The sequence below is a fragment of the Dermacentor andersoni genome, chromosome 9 (genome assembly GCF_023375885.2).
Source record: "Dermacentor andersoni chromosome 9, qqDerAnde1_hic_scaffold, whole genome shotgun sequence".
Classification (NCBI taxonomy): Eukaryota; Metazoa; Arthropoda; class Arachnida; order Ixodida; family Ixodidae; genus Dermacentor; species Dermacentor andersoni.
Genome location: NC_092822.1, coordinates 74,417,114 through 74,438,846, shown reverse-complemented (window position 1 = coordinate 74,438,846; position 21,733 = coordinate 74,417,114). Strand labels below are relative to the sequence as shown.

The 21,733-nt window shown below is 43.4% G+C and overlaps 1 protein-coding gene across 1 annotated transcript in view; it reads left to right on the top strand.

Moving 5' to 3' along the window:
• Nucleotides 1-21,733, top strand: part of Dci (Dodecenoyl-CoA delta-isomerase) — a 32,875-nt gene that overhangs the window by 8,170 nt on the left and 2,972 nt on the right. Inside the window, exons 3-7 of the mRNA XM_055069228.2 lie at nt 3,722-3,820; nt 6,084-6,469; nt 9,597-9,717; nt 11,523-11,612; nt 17,936-18,079. Coding sequence (XP_054925203.1) covers nt 3,722-3,820; nt 6,084-6,469; nt 9,597-9,717; nt 11,523-11,612; nt 17,936-18,079 — 840 coding nt within the window. The remainder of the gene's footprint in view (nt 1-3,721; nt 3,821-6,083; nt 6,470-9,596; nt 9,718-11,522; nt 11,613-17,935; nt 18,080-21,733) is intronic.

Here is a 21,733-nt window from a genome sequence, read left to right as displayed (position 1 = left end):
TTGTATTTTCGAAGGAGCAAACATTCCAACAACAAGAAAGCAGTAACATAGTGTATATCTTGCAAAAAGTAGTTCTGACCAGTAAACATCTACTTCCAAAATTTTACACCTGCAAAGAAGTTTTTTTTCTTTAATGCCGATTCCAAGTTAACCAGAAAAATAAAAGAAATTAAAAAATCAGAGGAAGAAAACTCGTTTTAACTTGGCACCTGTCACAGCTGCCCAGTTAAAATGATACTTTTCTTTCTCTCACAATTCGTCGCCTTTTGTGAACATGGAGATATTGTCAGAACGAGGAGAAAACATCTATATTTCAGCGCTGTATTCCCGAGAGTAGAAGGATAAGTCTTCTTGCATAAGATATGCAATAATGAGTCATAGCTAGCTTTTTAATTGTTACCATTGTACCACAACAAGCATAGAAAGTATTTTTTACACTAATACTTCCTCCGCTTCCACCATGATGGAGCAAGTGAGCATGTCTGTCAAGATGCTGCCAAGGCAATGCACATCTGCTAATAAAATTTGCTTGTCTTATTAGCAGATGTGCTAATAACATTATAATTATTATAGTTAACATTATAGTTGCTACCTATGCTATAGATGCTTACTGCCTATGCTTACTGTCTATAGGATGGGTGGTAACACTAATGACAGTACTACAGCAAAATAACTTTCTTGGGTTTTGTACACATTCTCATGCTTAGCAGGGTAACACACGCAAGCAGTGCGCTCATAGAAAGAAGTACCACTGCTCTTTCCTTCTGCAGACCAGTTGTTTTAAACCTGTGACGCATTCTACGGAATAGCTACTTTGCATATCACAACTACAACTCGTGGACATAACGCTACGTCAAATTATGTAGTATTTGTGCAGCCCTGTTCTTCCAGTGTTCAATGTACTTATGTTTCGTTCGCAAGTGCAAGAGGTGCACTGTGGCCATTGGTTGCAGAAAGGTCACTGTGCTCGTATGGGGTAATAGGTTCAGAACTGCAACACCTTCCAGGTAATATTTATATAGATCATATTTTGTGACATAAAAGTGTGAGACTTATAGTTACATCAAATTGCATAGCGCATGCCTCTTTGTTTCATATGTGATGCACTAGTTTTGGATCGCGAATGCCATCAGTAGGAGGTCTCTGTAGCCTTCATAGCATTGTCTATGTATGAAAGAAAAGTATAGTAACCACACAATGGAAGGCATTAAATGAGCATATTTATCTTCTAAGGTATTACAAATGTTAATAATACGAAAGAGATAGGTTAAGCTTGAAGGTAGTCTTGGAACACCAGGAACCTCAGTCATATTGTGAGTGGAGTTTTGTTAAGCAAGAAAAAACGTAAAAACAAAAGGTGGGCTGGAAGTCCTTGCACTGGCTTCACATGACATCATGAGATTTGGATAGCATCTACTTCGGAGTAATTAACAGTTTGTCTATAGACACGGATTACTTTGCATTCCAAAAGAACCAAAGAGTCAATGGACTGAGTTCTTTAGCACTTTCTCTGTACAGAAAACGACCCAAACATGCAAGAATGCTTGGAAAAGCGCGACATTCAGATGTTAAATTCAAGAAGGACAACTTTTCCCTTGATTTTCCCTGCTACTAACTAATGTTGTTTTAGATTTAGGCACACATTAAAGAACCCCAGGTGGTCAAAATTTCCGGAGTCCTCCACTACGGCGTGCCTCATAATCAGAAAGTGGTTTTGGCACGTAAAACCCCATAAGTTTTTTTTTTAACTAATGTTGTTTCACCTCATACATGAAATCGAGTCCTGAAAAAACTAGTCTCACTAGGTTTAACTAACCTAATATTCCTGCTACTACTGCACTAGTACTAGTACTACTTCTTCTACTTATTCTACTTCTATATCCTCTTTTATTATTATTATTATTGTTGTTGTTGTTGTTGTTGTTGTTGTTGTTATTATTATTATTATTATTATTATTATTATTATTATTATTATTATTATTATTATTATTATTATGAGGAAAGGATGTTGTTCCACAGCCGTAATTAGTGCTGGCTAACACTCCCAGTACAATCATGTACACATGCACAAATGCCCAAGAAAGTAGATAAGAGGATAGTCATTGTGGCTGCTTAATTGATAAAGCACCACACACGTGATGTTGAAGATGTGTACACAGCTCCCACTTGTTTCAAGTTGTCTATTTGTGCACTCTCATTTCCCTCTTCCTGGCTATTTCTACATTTTAACTAAATGTAACAGGCTATTTCCCCTGTGCATAGAGTTTCATATTACTATAACTAGAGGGAAATCTGGCACTGTGGTCATTCAACGATCATGGCAATGATGGGAAGTACAGGCTACGGATAGGTATTCTATTGAGTGGCGAACTAGTTTACACATATTTTTTTGCAGTTTTGGTTTCGTTCCTAGCACAGTTGCTATAACCTGAAGTGGGACAGTGCGATGCAAGGCTCTCTGCCTTTGTTCTGTTGCTGAAAGTGGCGATACCGCACTGGGCAAGTGGCTGGGCCGATGATTATGTCGCAGTGTGGTGTCGGAAGCCCTCACGAAAAAGCGCCGACGTCATAAATGTTGAAAGAACGTGTTTTGACCGTTTTGACTTTGGTTTGTTAAATGTGTTAGATTGGCACTGTAGCATTACATGCTTTATGAAACTTCAGAAGAGCAAAAAGAAGGCAGTACTGATACAGGACATAGACAGTTGGACTTCTAGTAACTTGACAATCAAATTTTATTGAGGGCTTCATTATGCATAGCTCGTTTATATGCTCATTGAAATGTGTGTTTTAGGACTTTGAGAACACAGACTTACTTGTGGTAGGAAAGGTTGCTGCTTCCTGGCTGTAGTCTGCCGTCACAAAATGGGTAAGTGCAAAGCAGTGCCATAACAGCTGCTGGAGGACGCTTCGATATAAAATATAATGAAGCATACTTGTAGGAGGCCACAAGCATCCTAGCTAGCACTGCAGCAAATGTGCTTAAAAGTACTTGAAGACAATTAGCAATCGTGACAGCTGACGCAGCCTTTCCAAAGAGTGAGAGAGTTAAGTGCCTGTCGTCTGCAAGCAGGCATCGTAGCAGACGACATTTGTAGCATTCCTCTCAAAGGCGCAACACTTTCTCACAATAAAAAATTTTTATTTTCATAAATACTTGATGAGTATTTTTATGTAAGTACATGCACGGTTGTTGTTGTTGCTGTTGTAAAAATAAATAAATAATTATTCTCTGGCGCTAAATCGAGAACAGAATTGCAGAAGAATGCATACTTTTGTGTGCCCTGGTGGTAAATCGTGCTTCAATCTCAGTCATACGAAGTTTATGCAATGTGTTGTGCATTATATAAGATACTTCAGAAATGAAATTAGATTTTACGCGATAATATTTGAGTATAATTTCGTTTATTGCTCCGCTAGCAAACGCCGCTAGTCTAAAGATTGAAGTCGATCCGAAGCTTGTACTTCCCATCATTCCCATGTAGATTAAGGCAACTCTCAGGAGAACCCCTGTAGACACTAGTGCTACACTTCCCTCTAGGGTATTTATTTAGAAGCTCTATGCCCCTGTGCTTTCCTTGGCTTCATGTTAGTTACAACCCATATGACGAAAACTAACAGAAGAATCGAGCCCCTTGGATCTTATTCTTCTCACTGACAACTGGCAAAGGCATCACTTGTCACCCTTTCTCAACTGCTCTCTCTCTCTCTCTCGTACCAGGCCACAGTGGGTAAATGCAACACTCCCAAGCCAGGGGTGTTTGATCTGGTCAACAAGGCTAAGTGGGACGCCTGGAGTACCCTTGGTGACATGCCTAAGGTAAGGCCAACAGTGTATACTCCTTTTCTTGCCATTCTGAACCCTTTGCTTTCTCCTTGGGCTTCTGGCATCAGGCCGAGAGAGGAGCGCTAGCATGTGCCTTTTGTATTTCTTTTTGCTCTTGCGTTTGAAACATTCTGCACCATACTTCTTTGCTGAACTTGAGTTTTGAAGGGACACTAAAGAGAAACGGTGAATAAGTTTAGAGTGATAAAGTGCTCCTTCAAAACTCTATTTTCATTGATTTTGCAGTAGGAGGTTGATTACTAGAACAGGAAGTGAGTGTCAAACTTCTAGTGTTTGAATTTCACTCTGAAATGTTAGTGCCAGTACCAATGTCGGGGATTTCAAAGTATGTTCTCGTATTTGGGTCGCTCTGGCTAAGAAGTTCCTCAAACTTGCTAAGTTCAGTCTTTGGCCTATTTAGAATACAGTATAGTTCCATTTTACCAATAATGAAATTAACTAGGCTTCAGTAGTAGCCATCACTATTTATGCGGTCAGGCAAGCTTTTGTACTAAATTTTGAGGCCGCGTCAGCCACTCGTCTGTTGTCATGATCTTTTCTGGCTTATAACTCCACCCCTTTTGGCAAGACTAGCTTTTTCGGTATAGTAGAAGAGAGTAATTTTTTGATACAGCTCAAATTAATTTTCTCGTTATTGCCCCTTTAAAGTGACCTTGACAGGCTTTGAGCATTTTCAACTGACCAGCAGAGTATGGAAGCAACATGCAGCTGTAGTGGTGGTTAATGGATACTTCAGCAAGCACGTGTTGTGGGGTGTCCAAAAAATAATTTTGAAACAATGTACTCACATGCTCTCCAGTGCTAGCAGCATTTTCTCTCGGCACATCAGTCTGGTTGGGCTGGCTTTAAGGTGAAATGAAATGAGCGTTGCAGTTAAACGTCGATATAACAATGCTGATGGTACCCAAGGATTATCTTGCTAAATGGAGAACTTCATTAAGTCCAAGTTATCTAAAACACTCTTGCTAGTAACATTTATTTATAAGCAAAAAAATAAAAGTTGTCTTTGCCTATGTATGCACTTGTCATAGATGGCGAAGCCTGATGAGCACGTCTCATCTTTCTTCTTGGTAGCGGCAAACCTTCTTAACCTTCTAAATCACTTCGTCAAATCTCATATTTTATAAAATCGAATTTCATTGAGTCAATTCTTAAATTTATGTCGCACATTGACCAGTGTAGTGGCTTAATAAATGTCAGCTGAGTTTGCTCCTACAATAACAAAAAGAAAGCACCCTCGAGAGAAGGCTTGATTGGCCAGGAAAAATAAAGACAAAGGACAAGCGGCAGCACCACCCTGGAGTTTCTCCTCTGGCTAGCCATGATGTCACCGATTTTGACGGTGTCTCCCTGCACATACACAATTTCTCATCTGTAGATGGACAGCATGTAGTATTCTAATGAAGCCAGAAACTGAACTCAGCAAATTTCAAGAACATTATGGCACCGTAGCAGCCAAAATACGAAGAAGTTACTTTGAAATTTGTGACTTCACACTGATGTATCAAGCTGTGTGGAATTTCTTTAAAAATGGAAGTTTGCCATCCACTTTATCTTCCAGCAATCAAGCCTATTACCACACAATAAATGAAGATGGAGTTCCTAAAGAATACCTAATCAGTCTAATTTGATTTAGTGTTTCTTTCTAGCCCTTTAATGAGGACACGTATAAATACTAAAAATACTTTTATTTTTCAATTTGAATGTGCAAAACACATCGAGAATAAGCATAATTAATGAAAGAAAAATATCTTTTGCTGGAGGTTTTTAGCAATGAGGGGGCAACCACCTGGCAGAAAACTGGAAGTAGGCTTCACCGTAAGCCACCTATAGCTCTCTTTGAAACTTGTACAGCCAGCTCTTGTCATGTGCGTACCATAGGTGTACATTTCATTTGCTTTACAGAACATTTATGACACCACTGCAGCAAAGCTCTTGCATCGGTCTGTCTCTTTGACCGTGCTTTCAGAAGAAAGTGGGTTGCTTGCAAAACTTCTTCTTTCTCCTCCTCTGCTCCTGCTCTAAACCAACAAATGATGCTTGCCGCCTGTCATTCAGTGTTGGCCAAAGAGAGTCAGCCTGTAACTTCCTACTCAGTACTGAAAATTGGCAAGAAAACAATTTTTTTATGGTGTTGCTTTGGCCACACTCGTCATTAAAGGGGTGGTGTTATTTAAACCCTATAAAATAATTTAATCTATGTTATTCAAACATGGTGTGCCTTTTTTCTTGACAGGAAAAGGCACAAGCCGAGTATGCCTCGATCGTCGACAAGCTCGGTGGGCGCGCCCAGAGTCCTAGCACCAGCTCATCGAGCGCTAGTGAGTCTGTGCAGTCGCCATCTGCTGCCACAGGCGGTGACCTCGTGTCGTGCGTCGAAGACAAAGGCTTCATGGTCCGCTTCAACCGACCGACCAAAAAGAACTCCATCACCCTTGAGATGTACGAAACGATGATCGGTTACCTCAAGGAGGCGGCCGAGCGAGACGACGTCCACTACCTGGTGCTCACGGGCACGGGCGACTTCTTCTCGAGCGGCAATGACCTGGGCAACTTCATGAACAGGCTTAAGACGGGACTGCCACCGGACGTGCTTGCCAAGGAGGCGGCCGAACTGGTCCGGTATGTGACGAGACGTGGCAAATCAGTTCAGCCCACCTTGGAAGCTTAGTGGCTATGGCGTTCCGCTGTTAAGTTCGAGGTCACTGGTCCAGCCCTGGCTGTGGCAGCCACATTTTGAAGGAGGTGGAATGCAAAAACACTCGTTTGCCTTGATTTAGGTGCACGGACCATGGGGGTCAATGTTAATCCGGAGTCTCCCGCTACAGCGTGCCTCATATGGCACTGTGGTTTAAATCCCGGCATTGTTTAATTAAATCAGTTTTGCAGAAGCCTGGAAAGTGGAGGAATATTCATGAAAGGGAAAATTCTTTTGGGAATATTCATCCCAAACAGGAGAGAAACTCACATAAGTTTTGTTTGTAGCTTTGTGCTATAGTGAGTTGATGAGAAGATGAGGATAGATAGTGACAAGATATTGATAGATTTACAGTTGACTAGATATAGTCCTGCACTGCTTTCAATGCTGACAATCCTTCCATAGATAAAGATGAAGTGTAAAAATGCAGTTTGAATGAACTATGACACCATCTTGCTTCCTACTTTGCCTGTGTGACTGCATGTAAATTGTAAATACAGAAAACACTCATTAACTCAAACTGTGATATCTTTAAATATCTGTTAAGTCGGAATTTTTTTCCAGGCATGGTGTCATCCCATGTGTATTTCTCCCCTTATCTCAAGAAGGTCTTGCACTGGACTACAGATATCTCAAAATCTTGACTTCTAATATGCCAAGCAGAAGGCAACAAAGCAGCATCAGCAGCGTCACTTGCACTTGTTGGCAGGCATCCAGCAGAGCTGGATGCTGCACCGGACCATGCTCCCTGCTTATCTTTCCTCCTTCTTCCTATCACCTCTCATGTGTTTTGCTTGGCTGCTTGCTCCCACTTTGTTGTGGGAGCAACTCATGCAGCAGCTGCAAGCTGAAGTCGCCTTTTTTTTTTTTTTCGCACATTTACGACGCTGTCAGTGAGGCATCAATGTGGTCACAGCATGTTAATCAGAACCTTGAGCAAGATGACCACCACTTTTAAGCAGGCACAATCAGCCCACGCACTGTGCTCAAGAGAAGCTGGCATGCGAGCCCACAGCGTTTCAGCGAGATCGCACCTTCACAAGGACGCTTGCTTCACATTTGCACAGTCGTGGGGTGTAACTGCCACTTCGCTCGTGAGCTTCTTGTCCCGAATTCATTGCGGCCCTATCGAAAAGTGTCATTTGACACATATCCAGTAATCTTGCATGACCATATAAAGAACATGTTTGATATATTCTCTCATACGATCTATTTGCAACTACAGTTGCACATAGTTGTATATAGGCATATACCCTAATCAGTACCTTTCTTAATGTTTTGGCACAAAGCAATGTGGTTTTAGACACCTATATAGGCACTAAAGCTGTCCTTTAGGGCGTATATATGGACCTAATGCTGTCCTTTAGAGATGTATAGGCTCAATTATCAAGAATTACTACTGTACATCTGAGGATACATTATGATTTTCTAAGGAACACCAGCCCTTTGAGCCCCTGTTTTATTAAATTCATTTTATGTTTCCCAATAAAACAGGAGGAGGCAAGTTGCATAGCTTACAAGATTGCCCTGAAGCTTAGTGTGGCTAGGCACCACAGAAAAGTTGTGAAAACAGTGATAAAGAAGCACCGTCCCAATATTTTCGGGTTGAATGCTGTGCTTTCTTTTACTAAGTACAGTAAATGTCCATTAATTTGACACCGTTTAATTAATTGGGTTTTTCACTCAATTTAATGCCTATTGAATGTCTCTGCCGGCACCCATGCATTTCTGTAAGCCCAAACTTTCGTTATTTTGATCCCAAAATTGGCCTTTACCAGATAATTCGAACTTGAATAGTCGACATACATGCGCCTGGTCCCTATTGGGGCCCCAATAGTGACCTCTTTACGGTCTCGGCAGAGCTTAGGGGACAACGAATGTGTCGAACAAGTGTTGAAAATGCCTATTTTCGTACTGCCCTAGGAAGAACTTCTAGCAATAACAGTAGCTCACAATGTCATATTACGGTATTTAGCCAATTCTAATGTGCATGTGCACCTTCTTTCTTTTTAAGAAAATTGAGCCAAAAACTTCATTCACGGCGTTTCTATGATTTGCCGTATAACACGGCTGTATTGCAGTGAAGCTGACTTTGGAAAACCGGTTGCCATTATGCAACACACGTTAGACCCCTGCCCACTTTTCTTGCTAAAAAATTGGGTGCGCATAAGAGCCTTGATGTTATCTCTACATTAGTTTTCTACTTCGAACACACAAAAAGTATCCGTGAACATTTGATTCAGAAGCATGTTAGAATCGGGCAAATACTGCCAAATGAATCAGTGCTGTCTTGATGTTTTTTCTGCATTTTGTTTAATTCAACCCACAGCATAATTTGGTCAATTTCGTCGGTCCCATAAGGGTTGATTTAACGATATACTACTGTATTAGTTTGTATGCAGTAAAAGAATGCCCAACATCCACCGAATTTAGTGGTGCATACTTATACTTCGAAATGTTCAGCGAGTCAGTGTTTTCTGGAATTGCAGAATGGTCACCAGTTAGAAAAGTATTTAAAGCCTGGGATATTTTGTCTTAGACAGATTTAAGTTTCAAACTAACTCTATCTGCAGCATGTCTGTTGAGGATGGTGGCAAACGTTGCCTGAACATCCAAAATGAGCCCCACATTCGAAGTCAGAGTTGTACCCGAGTTTATTTTAAGTTTATCAATGATGTTGATATGTTGAATAGGCATGATAAGTACACAAAAGAAAAATAGAAATTTTGCTTAAAGTTCTGCTCTCAACTTATAAGTAACATCATAAGTTATTCTTTCTTCGTGCTTTGTTGAGTGCTTCTTCGTAATTTTGCTAATAATTTTTAAATATTCATAACCATTCTGAGCAATTACTCCTGTTTTGCTTCCATTCAAAACATCAGTAATTAGGCTGCAATTTGATGTACAACAGCATATATTGCCACTAATAGATTTTTTAAAGATTATTAAACACGCAACAACCAAAATGTGCTCGTTTCCAGCACTAAGAGAAGTGTTAGTGCCCAAATTTGCTCTCGGTGCCCAGAAGACTCTTATACATTTGTTTTGCAGCCGTTACGTCGCTGCTTTCATCAACTTCCCCAAGCCGGCTGTGGCCCTAGTCAACGGCCCTTCCATAGGCGTTTCCTGCACAGTCCTCGGTCTCTTTGACTTCATTTATGCCTCTGACAAAGTAAGACTCTACATGCCCTACCTAACAGCTCTCACACTATGTTTGAATTTTGTGCTGCTTTACACATTCTGCACGTATATTGCGAACATGGGTTACTCTGAACCCTGTTTTATATTACAGTGCACAGGGTGTATAATAACAGCTACTGTAGAAAGATGTATAAAACAGTGAGTCAAATAACTGCAATATAAAGTTGTGGCTACATGCAGTTTCCCTTACCTTAACATGAGAGTATGGTTCCAGCATTTCCAGTCAAAACTGCAGCATGCCAGAACATTAATTATCACTTAAGCCGTGTTACAGTGGCAGTACATATCGAAAAATGGAACTGGTGCTGTTAAGCACACATTTAATGGATGCACTTCCACGCTCAATTTTAGTTGCAACGCAGGATTTCGTGGCCCAAGTGGCTTCAAAACTGCATATGGTGGCAGTGACATATAAAAAATTAACCAAATGCCAATAATCAAATGTATTTAAAAAACGTTTTCATACCTCAGGTGCTACTGTGCAATTTCGAAGCTCCTTCCAAGCCATGGGCTCCTATGTTACAATTTTTGTTGAGTGCAATGGTACAGTGGCAATAACAAAGGTTAGCACAAGTGGCCAGCGACCAGAGCAGCCAAATTGCGATATGTGGCACTTCAGGAATAAGCAGATGACGAGGGTGCTGGACTCTCCCCGTCTTCGGAGTGTGGGCATTGTTGGCAGTCACCTGCAACTGCATTCAAGGCAGTCGTCAACCTACATTGCGATCTTGCCAAGTCATACTCACATGCTAGCCAGAAGTCATTCTTGCTAAGCCTACTGAAGCACCCACGAGTGTGAGAAACGGGAAGGGCCCAGCACTCCTGCTATCGGTGCATTGTCAGCTTCAGCACCGCACATCACAATTTCGCTGCTGCTATTGCTGGTAGATTGTGCTAATCTTTTCCTGTTGCAACACTCTAAAAAAGTGGCATCCTTTGGGGTGTACATACCGTGTTCCCAAACAATCGTAATCTGCCTTGCATGACCTTCCTTGTTAAAGCTGCCTGCCTGGTACTTCCAGGTCACAAACAGCAGTTTTCAAGGAGGAAAATACAAGCAAGATACATGCCGATTATTTTTTTGTGACAAGATATGCACCAAAGGGTGTAAAGTTGTTTTAGAGTGCACTGTACTCTCGGCACAAACTAATGCGCAAAAAAAAAATGAAGTGCATTGTTGTTGTGTAGCATAACTAGAAGCAGTGGGCACACGCAGGTTTACGATTGATTCTGGTGTGTCAGGACCATTGCATTGGATTCATCAGAATTGGCTATGACTCATCACGTCCATGTGTTGTAGCACATTGTTTTGTACTCTCCTTCTATCCTTGTTTTTTGCGCTTTGATTGCAGTGTGTTGTCATGCCCATTGTTTTTTGTTAGGCACCATGAAATCCACGCACTCGCTGTTTGCATCTCAATTGCTCCTGATAGTACAGTGTCTTCCATTGTTCGTGAAAACACCTCGTTACTATTCAGTCTGTTATATAACTTCAATGTTTCTTCTACATTGCAGAAAAATTATAATGTGATGCCTAAGAGCACATGCCTTTATTGAAAAATTAATCTGCACAGTATAGTGCAAAATTCAGCCACTATAGGCATTTGAGCGCTGTAGTGTCCACACAGCCCGGTGCACGCGTGCGACTGAATTTCATGAACTGGTGCTCTGCATGGCATTTTTACTTTTTTATTATGTGATCTATCGGTGGTTGCTTTGGGCAAAATGTCATTTACATTTACAAAGTTGTGTTCTCGTTCCCCTTGCTTTTTGCAGGCTTTCTTTCACACGCCGTTCACGCTGCTCGGACTGAACCCTGAAGGCTGTTCTTCCTACACATTCCCAAGGGCCATGGGCGTGGCTAGAGTGAGTTCTTGTATGCACGATGGCGAGCCTTGAGTTGTAAAAAGCAAGTGAATGCAGCAGAGTCAAAAACAGAGATGGCACGTTTGTACCACTGGGCTAACGACTGTCTCTTTGGTATGCACTACAGACTACAGAGGACCAGTGGTGCCAGTGTCATGAGCCAGTCTTCTTTTCCTTGCAATGGCTGTGTTGTCGATTGGACAGCAGTTGAAGTTATTACTGCTTACAGCTGCTGTGCCCCGCAGGGGCGTCTGCGTCAGCAGGCGTTTGGTGTGTTGCGACACCACGGACCCGAGCACACGAGGGTTGGACCCTCCCGCGTGTAGCCGTGCGCGGCTTAGCCGTGTCCGGGGAAAAGGGGATCCTGGGGGTTGAGCCAATGCCGGGTGTTTGGACCTTTATGGCCCCTCGGCGGCGGCAACACACCCCTTTGGCCTCGGCTTCACGTAGACGGCACCTCCAGACTGACCCACCTGGAGGAAATCGGCAGTCGCCTTTTCCTGTCCTCCTCTCCAATCTTCGTCTTTCTCTCCCACTTTCTCATCTTTCCTGTCTTCTCTTCACTTCTTGTTATTTCCGTATTTCCTGGCGGCCAGGGTTAACCGTGTGTGATATATTCAACCTTGGGTATATACATTAGGTTATAGTGGCGCTGTATATCTGGCGTCTGCAGGTTTCTTGGAGCCTGTAGCGTCCCCTTGTTGGGCTCCGTGGTGGGTGGCTACCACCGCCACCGAATTTTGAATCCATCCAATGGCAGAAGCGTTCCCGCGACTTTCAGATCGGCCTCTGAAAAGAGGTCGCACCGAAGCAGCTTTTCAGTTCTTTTTAAAACCAAGCCAAGACACATTTCCGAAATACCATGTTCTTCATAGTGAAGGCAACACCAGCGTTAGAAAACTGTCACCATTCATAGTATCGAAATGCCTAGCAAATACAATTGGAGCTGGTTACAAAGCCACGAAGATGGCTAGCGGAGACCTCCTCCTTGAACTGACCAAAAAAGACCAACTTGAAAAACTTGCCGAACTCACCACTGTCGGTGACATCAAAGTGACAATCTCTCCACACCGCTCACTCAACACTAGCAGGGGAGTTATATCTGAAGAAGGCTTCTTGAACCTCAGCGACGAAGAGCTCCTCGAAGGATTTCAGGAGCAAAACGTAATTAAGGTTCAGAGAATCACACTACGACGAAATGACCAACAGATCCCGACGAAACATGTGATTTTGACATTTGGTAGTAGCACTGTCCCTAGTTCACTCGACGCAGGATATCTGAAAATCAACGTCAGACCGTACATACCCAACCCAAGGCGCTGCTTCAAGTGCCAGAGGTTCGGGCATGCATCTCAATCATGCAGAGGAAAGGAAACATGCGCAAAGTGTAGTGCCAACGACCATCCATCTGACAACTGCAATGCTCCCGCACAATGTGTCAATTGCAAGGGCGATCATCCCGCTTACTCGCGAAGTTGCCCTTGCTGGAAACGAGAAAAAGAAATAATTGCAATCACAGTAAAGGAAAAGATATCATTCTACGAAGCGAGGAAAAGGCTAGGGCACTTACCTCAAACAAGCTATGCCAGTGTGACGCGGCAGGGGGCAGCGCCACACCGGTCTCAGGAATCTACAGGGTCCACGTCCGGTACTCCTGTAGAAACCCCAACCGCCCCCTTGGTGGCTGTAGCCAGTGCTGCTCCACCAGCAACGAATACGGGCCCGCAGACAACAGTGCCGCAGGGCCCGAAGTTGAAGCGTACCCCACGGCCCGAGACGCGCGTCTCGGCGCCTGGCTCTCGATCGTCCAGTGCCTCGGAAAAGGCGATGGAGGTCGATCCAAAAACCCCGGCGTCATTGACGCCAAAAGACCCGCGCTCCTTGGAGCGCACACAGAAGGAGAAACATAACTTCTGGGAGAAAGGGAAAGGTAACCTGAACGGTTACCGCCCTTCATAAGAGTAATCAGCTTTTAAATACATGTCACCTACAATTTGTAAGCTCACACACATCAGTTTTTTTTCCCAATTCCAATAAGATTGCTTTTATCATTCATTGGAATTGCAGAGGCCTAATCCACAATCTAGGTGACATCAAAGATATTATAAGTAAGTTATCACCAGTGGCATTCTGCCTCCAAGAAACAAACCTGGGACCCAAACAAACACATTTTCTTAAAGGTTTTACTGTCATAAGAAATGACCGCGAGCACTCCAGCCGTCTATCAGGAGGTGTCGCTCTTATCGTCCAAGGCGGCATCCCCACACGGAACGTTTCATTGAATACTCCGTACGAGGCAGTAGCTGTCACCGTTTTGTCATTTAAGACTGTAACCATTTGTTCATTATACATTCCTCCCCATAGCCATTTCACAACTCGAGATTTGAAAGATTTAATTGACCAGCTGCCGGAGCCTTTTGTTTTAGTCGGTGATTTTAATGCTCACTGCACTCTTTGGGGTAGCGATAAGAATGACCAAAGAGGACAACTTATCGAAGATTTTATTTTGACTAATAACATCTGTCTTTTAAATTCAGGTGCACCAACTCATTTTTCACCGAGTTCACGTACTTTTAGCTGCATCGATTTAGCATTTTGTTCTCCCGACATTTTTACCGATTTTAAATGGGATGTACTGAAGACATCATATGGCAGTGATCATCTACCTGCTATAATCAACCTCACATCAACGCTACCCATTATATCTCACAAACCGCGCCGCTGGAAACTACAAATGGCAGACTGGTCTGTTTTCACAGAAAGTGCCAGGCTGGAGGAGCTTACTTTAAGAGATTTAAGCATTGACGAAATTAATGAAAAAATTACTAACTGTATTATTTCTGCAGCCGAAAAGGCCATTCCGCAATCTTCCGGCGTTGTTCGCAAAAGGCTTAATCCGTGGTGGACACATGAATGCACCGTTGCAAAAAAACAGCAAAATAAGGCCTGGGGAATCTTACCCAGGTACCCAACACATAACAACCTTCTAAATTTTAAACAAGCCAAAGCGAAAGCTAGATATATCCGGAGACAGGCAGAAAAATCTTCCTGGCAAAAATATGTATCGACAATTAACAGCACCGTCACATCCAAAAGGATGTGGGAACAGGTCAGGAAGTTTAAGGGGGATTACTCATCATACACGATACCGATACTTACACCTTCAGGCACTCAGACAACACTAGAAGAACAAGCGAATATACTTGGGGAACATTTTTATAACATATCTAGCTCGGCTAATTATTCAAACACGTTTTCAAAATACAAACTGTCAGCAGAAAAAGAGAAGCTACCGACTGCTTGCATGTCAAGGGATGAATACAACGCTCCATTTACGGTACAAGAACTTAACAGGGTCCTCTGTGCTGGCAAAACAACTGCAGTAGGTCCCGACAGGATTCACTATTCCATGCTTGCACACCTGTCCCAAGCATCCGTAGAGGCTCTCCTTGAATTTTTTAACAAAGTATTTGAATCTGGAAGCATGCCAAAGAGTTGGAAAAACGCAATAGTTGTGCCTTTTTTAAAAACGGGTAAATCCCCCACATCCCCAAGCAGCTTTCGACCCATTGCCCTGACAAGCTGTTTGGCGAAATCATACGAAAGTCTCATAAATGTAAGATTAACTTTCACGCTTGATACACGGAACTCCATTGATTTTCACCAGTGCGGCTATAAAAAAGGGTGTTCAACGACAGACCACCTCGTCCGACTTGAACACGAAATACGTGAAGCATTTTTACACAAACAGCACTGCCTGGCAGTGTTTTTCGACCTAGAAAAAGCGTACGACACCACGTGGAGATTTGGAATCTTACGTGACCTCGCCTCATTAGGAATCCGTGGCAAAATGCTAAACTGTCTGGCTGATTTTATGTCCAATAGAACATTCCAAATCCGTCTAGGCACTGTGCTCTCGTGCACATTTATCCAAGAAAACGGCGGGCCACAAGGTTGCATACTTAGCACAACACTCTTTATAGTAAAAATGAACTCTGTCAACAACGTCATTCCCACCTCTGTTATGCACTCCATATACGTCGATGATCTGCAAATAGCGTGCCGCGCCTCAAACTTACGAGCATGTGAAATGCAGCTCCAGATAACAATAAATAAGCTAATGGAGTGGGCTGAGAAAAATGGCTTCCGCTTCTCTACTCAGAAAACTGTTACAGTGCCTTTTTCGCAAAAACGAGGGTTGCATTTAGACCCGCATTTAAAAATGAATGATGTCGCGCTGCCGGTGAAACAAGACCATAAGTTTTTAGGAGTAACCTTTAACACCAAACTTAATTTCCTAACTCACATAAAAGCGCTAAAGGTTAAAGCAAATAAAGCTCTAAATATCCTTAAAATTTTGTCTCATAAGCACTGGGGTTCAGACCGAACGTGCCTCTTACGTGTTTACCGGTCTCTTGTGCGTAGCCTTTTAGACTACGGCTCCGTGGTTTACGGCTCAGCCAGACAGTCCTACATCCAACGACTTGATCCGGTACATAACCTTGGACTGCGACTGGCAAGTGGTGCCTACCGAACTTCACCTATTCCAAGTTTTTACGTCGAGTGTAATGAACCCTCCTTGCAGCAGCGCAGAGCATTCCTCACATTTTCCTACGTACTCAAAATTCAGTCATCACCCAAACACATATGCTACAACATCCTCACACAATGCAACACACGCTTACACTACACAAATAAACCGAACATGATTAGGCCCCTTGTCCTGCGGTATGAGCAATACTGTCGGGATTATGACATTCCCCACGAAGTCCTCCAGGTTGCCAAGAAACCACAACGGTTGGCCCCGTGGTACGATTTCACACAGTTGTGTGACTGGACAATGACACATTTAAAGAAGAAAGACACCCCACACGAACACATTATACAAGAATTCCGTGCACTTCAGGACAAATATCAAAATAACATGCAATATTACACTGATGGCTCTAAAACAAAAAATCACGTGGGTGTGGGGGCCGTAACAGAAAGTTGGGAAACAAGTATCCGATTGCCACAACACGCCTCTGTGTTCACGGCCGAAGTTTACGCTATATGGGTTGTTGTTAAAAAGATAATCACTGACAAACGCAAACATGCACTCATATACACTGACTCTTTAAGCACACTGAAGGCCCTACAGCTGAAATCTGAGTGTGAACCCCTGATAGGAGGCATTTTAAATATGTTGGCGCTTAACGAATACGGGAGGTCAATTCGTTTGTTGGGTCCCAAGCCATGTTGGGATACCAGGTAACGAAGCAGCCGATAGATGTGCATTGATGGCAGCACACAAAGATATTACAAACACGAAACTCCCATATAATGATAGCATCCGTGCAATTAGAAAAGCCTTCACGGTAAAATGGCAACGCGAATGGGACCGTTGTGCCGACAACAAGCTACATCTCACGAAACCCATAGTTGGCGAGTGGAAGTCATGCTATCATCAGGAGCGGTTCATCGAAGTAGTTTTATGCCGACTGCGCATTGGGCACACACACCTCACGCACAATTACTTACTCACCAAAGAAGACACACCAACATGCGAGAAATGTCAACAGCCACTAACAGTTATGCACATATTACTCACATGTACGCAGACTGAAACACACAGACGAACACTTTTGCACAAATTATATCAACTACACATACCTTTACACCCTGCTCTAATTTTAGGTGATGATCCGCTAGTCCCATTATGTGACGTCCGTAAATTTCTACACGACACTGGATTTCTACATAAAATATAGATTAACAAAGCCTTTTCCTTCATAAACTTGATTTTAAAACACCTCGTGTTTGGCGCAGCATAGCCTCAGCCGCTTTTGCGCCATTAAACCCCATTCAACTAACTAACTTACAGCTGCTGCTAAAGGGCTACTCTTATGGTTGCCTTTAAATGGACGTTCAGTGGTAAACGAATGCAAAGACAGCTGCTGTGCTGATTGTAGTCAATGGCATTGAAGATTTCTTCTTCTCCTTCCTTTTGTGTGAAGGAAAAATAGGCTGAATGAAAATTGCAACGATGTAGCAGTAGCAGAGTCCCGCAGCTCCTGCTGCTGCAATTAATTTCCGACACATGAAAAGGATTTGTGATGTGACTGTGTGACTACATGATAGTGTAATGTGCATCTTAACCCAGAATCTGAAGGAGTACCAGCCAGAAGATGAGTAAATGTGCAGTCTTGTGGTGTGCTGTACTTAAACTCTATTGCGAAGCTTTACATGCACTCAACTTAAGCAGAGAACAGTACATTTGCCAGGCTGTAAGCCGGCCGTGTGACGTACTCCCGATTACAGTGCCTGGGGACTTGTCTATGCAGGCCAACAGGGTGCTGATGCTGAATCAGCAGCTCACTGCCCAGGAGGCCAAGTCGTGCGGCTTTATCACTGATGTGTTTCCACATGCCACCTTCCATGAAGAGACCAAGAAGAGGCTTCAGGAGCTTGCCAAGCTTCCACCCAAAGTATGTCTCTATCTGAAACTAAGCAACTAGTTTGTGTTGTTAAATGATGTCTCCTTCTCAGTCTGTAACTCGACTTCTGTATGTTCCAAGCTCATGTTGCTTCGGCTACAATAGCTACAGTGCACAACAAAAAGTGCCCGATGGTCTTATCTCTAAGCAGTCAAGCTTGCTTCAACAAGGAGGCACTACTTTTCTAGAAGCACTGCAAAGAAATTGAATAAGGCTTGACTAGTCTGCGCAGCACGGTAGGGGTTCATACAAGAAAAGACCGCAGTTGAGACGTAATGCATTTTTCGAGGTGGTGCACTCTTGTCGTGTTCAGTCATTAGAGTCCACTTCTGACCTTTCGCTGTAGCTCAGTGACTATGTCATTGCATTGCCGAGCACGAGGTTGTGGGTTCGATTCCCATCTGTGGCAGCTGCATTCTGAAGGGGGCGGAATGCAAAAGCAATCGTGTACTGCACTTTGTGCGCACGTTAAAGAACCCATGGTGGTGAAAACTAACTTAACCCGAAGCCCTCCTCTGTGACATCCCTTGTTACCCACTGTACAGCATCAATACGTTAAACTCCACAATTTCTAGCGGTACACTTTTGTGCCACCATTTTGTTGTGCTTACTCATTACAAAATTTGCAGTAGAACTGGGAGGTGGAGGAGTTGGCATATATTCATTTCTGAACTACAGCACACACAAAAGATGACAGACTTAGGTGGATTGAACAAACAAAGTGCTGATTCACAACTCAATTTATCAATTTTAGGAACAGGATTGCATATACAGTCAAGCTTCAATATAGCAAAAGTTGTACTTGCAGCAGAAAGCTTTGCTAAATTGTGAATTTTGGTAATTTGAGGTTTTAATGTTTCAGCAGTAAAAACTTAACAAATTCCGAGAGCATTCCTGTTGGGTAGCATCTTGTTAGTGATCACTTATAAAGAAGTTGCACGAAGGTCAGGTTGTAATTGTGTGGTTGTGAGCGCTAACATGTGCGGTGCAGATCGCATTGAGAGCAATGCATCGACATGGCTTACGGCATCCGAGATTTGCACTGGTTGCATTGCACGGCACTGTAAATCTTGGACGCCATGGCTGACCGTGCTTACTGTCCACAGGCAGCACCCACAAATTAAGAACAAAAGTGTAAAACGATATGGATATTTGTCCTGAGCAAGAAAAAAAGAAAAGGAAATGTCAGTTTCGCTAGAAAGGTGGAGCATTGGTGGCGTGATAGCAGGGAGACAACTACACAGAATAAGGTTCTTAGTTTTATCTGTGTCGCACGCTCAGGCAAACATTACCAGTCTCACTCCATGACCACAAACTCGCTGTCACAATGCGAGCGAACGTTTGGCACCGTGTCTTGGAAACTTGAGATTACGTGACCAGCAACAACACTAGACCTGCGAGAACCCAATCTGCACCAAGGTTGCAGAATGGCTCGGCCTTTGTACTTGCTGGGAGATTAACGGAGATTAGCACCAAGATACAGTGTGTGGCCAGCGCATGGACGAGCACAAGGAACTGATGTGCAGAAGAGAGAGCAGAAAGGAGCACTTGCTTGATCACGTTACCTCACGTTCACTCTCTCCGCATCCCCCATGTACAGAAGTAATTGTCAGCTCGTGTGTTCCTCCGAGCACTGTGAGCTGCAGCGTGCCCTGCAGCCACCGCAAGTTGTTTACCAACGGGACAAATGGCGCAACGGTGTTTCCTGCCCGCCACGTCCTGGCATGAGCGCTTTGACGGCGTTTTCACCACTCAAGCTTTCCATGCAGAAGGACGCTTGAAATAACTTTTGCCTTGTCCAACATCTTTTATAGCATTCCACTAGATTTACTAGCCATACAGACTCCAAGTACTGCTTCAAATGGCCAAAAGCTTTGTTAAATCAAAACAGTGTCACGAAATTTGATAAATCACAACAAATCTATATACAGTTAAATCTCGATATAACAAACTTCAATATAACGAAAGTCTCAATATAACAAAGTATTTAACTTTTCGTAAGATCTTGTCCATAGAACACCTTTTATTTAGAACCACAACCAAACAAAGTGGGTTTGTGTGCGATTTCAATATAATTAAATTTCACTGCCGCCACAAAGGAATGCCAAGACAATAAATTTAAACTTCCACAGATGCTGATGGTCAGATGATTGAATCACAAGCGGCTGCTTGCAAATGCACCTCTCAAATCGCGCGCCACGCAACAAGAGTGACCGCTGACGTGCAGCCACATCACGCTCCGTACAAAGTCCAAGTCCGATGCGATCCTATTGCGCCCCGCACACAGTGTGCTTTAGGTGCTAGTGAAAGTGTGCGAGGGTGAGACAAGAAAGTTGGTGGCTTCACAAGTACCGCTTTCCTGCACGAGCAAAGGGAAAGAAGGGAGGGGAGGGAGTTCGCGGTAACGCAATCAAGCGCGCGCGAGGGGGCAGAGTTGGGGGTAAGTTGGTGCGCGTCTCGATTTCTGGCGTGCATCTAGGCCATGGCGGCACATGGCTGTAAGCGTGACTGAGTGCACACGCAGCACACGCCCTACTTTAGAGGTAATCTGCCATGTGTGCAAAGAGTGGGCGTGCCGGGATGGCGTGGCACCATGTAAGCTGTCTTACCGCACGTTTAATATTGGAGGTTGCGTAATCTTGAGTTTCGGTGACCCGCTGGAGCGAAAGGCAGATGAAGCATTCGCTCCCTGCTGCCGGCTCTTTTCATGATAGCGTCGTCGCAGTGTGGGTGGCGCTATCATTTGCAGGGGCGGAGCGCACGGGAGAGCGTGGATGACTTTGCTTAATTCGTACTGCCTATGTGAACATATTGTCAACGTACATGGCATTAAACCGTATTATTTGTCTCCGACTCCCAAATTTATCAAAAGGAATTTTTTCTTCTTCAAATTTGCATTTTTCGATTGCCCGATAACTCTGAAAATTCTGCAGCTCCTTTCCATGATAGCAAAATTGATCAGCAACTGTGCTTATTTGCATAAAAGGTCAAATTTCAATAAAACGAAATTTCGATATAACGAAGCAAAGTGCTGTTTCTGTGGACTTCGTTATATCGAGGTTTAACTGTATATACATGGTTTTTAATGGAACTAAGATTGGCAAATGAAAATAGTTTGTTACGTCATGAATTTCTTTAAATCGACGTTCATTATATCGAGGTTGACTGTACTACATTGTGGGGTTCTCACCTGTGCTCTTGGGACAAAGGAACGAAAACACAGTAGTGCAAACAGTCACAAGGGCATTTATTGCACCTTTCATAGACTAATGCCTGCTAGCCAAGTTGCTATCCACAAACCATGCCGATGGGCATGCGACAAATCTAGGAAGTCCAACTCACCACGACCGGATAGCGAACAAATATGTTGGCGCCATGCTGGACACCAACACCTGGTTGTTCACATGTGCGCAGTCGCGCGAACGGTTGCGCGTTTGAACGAGGCCTCGCGAGACAGTCTCACAGAAGCGTGGATCGGCGCATGCGCGGAACGTCCGCGCTGTTTTCCGATCCCGAGCCAAAGAAGAAGAGCCTTCTCCTTTTTGCGCCCAAGTAACCCCGCTGTTAGGTGGCGTTAGCGGAGCCACACTCGCGCCATCTCTTGCAATGCGCTTCAACCACACTGACTGCCACTGGCACCAAGCC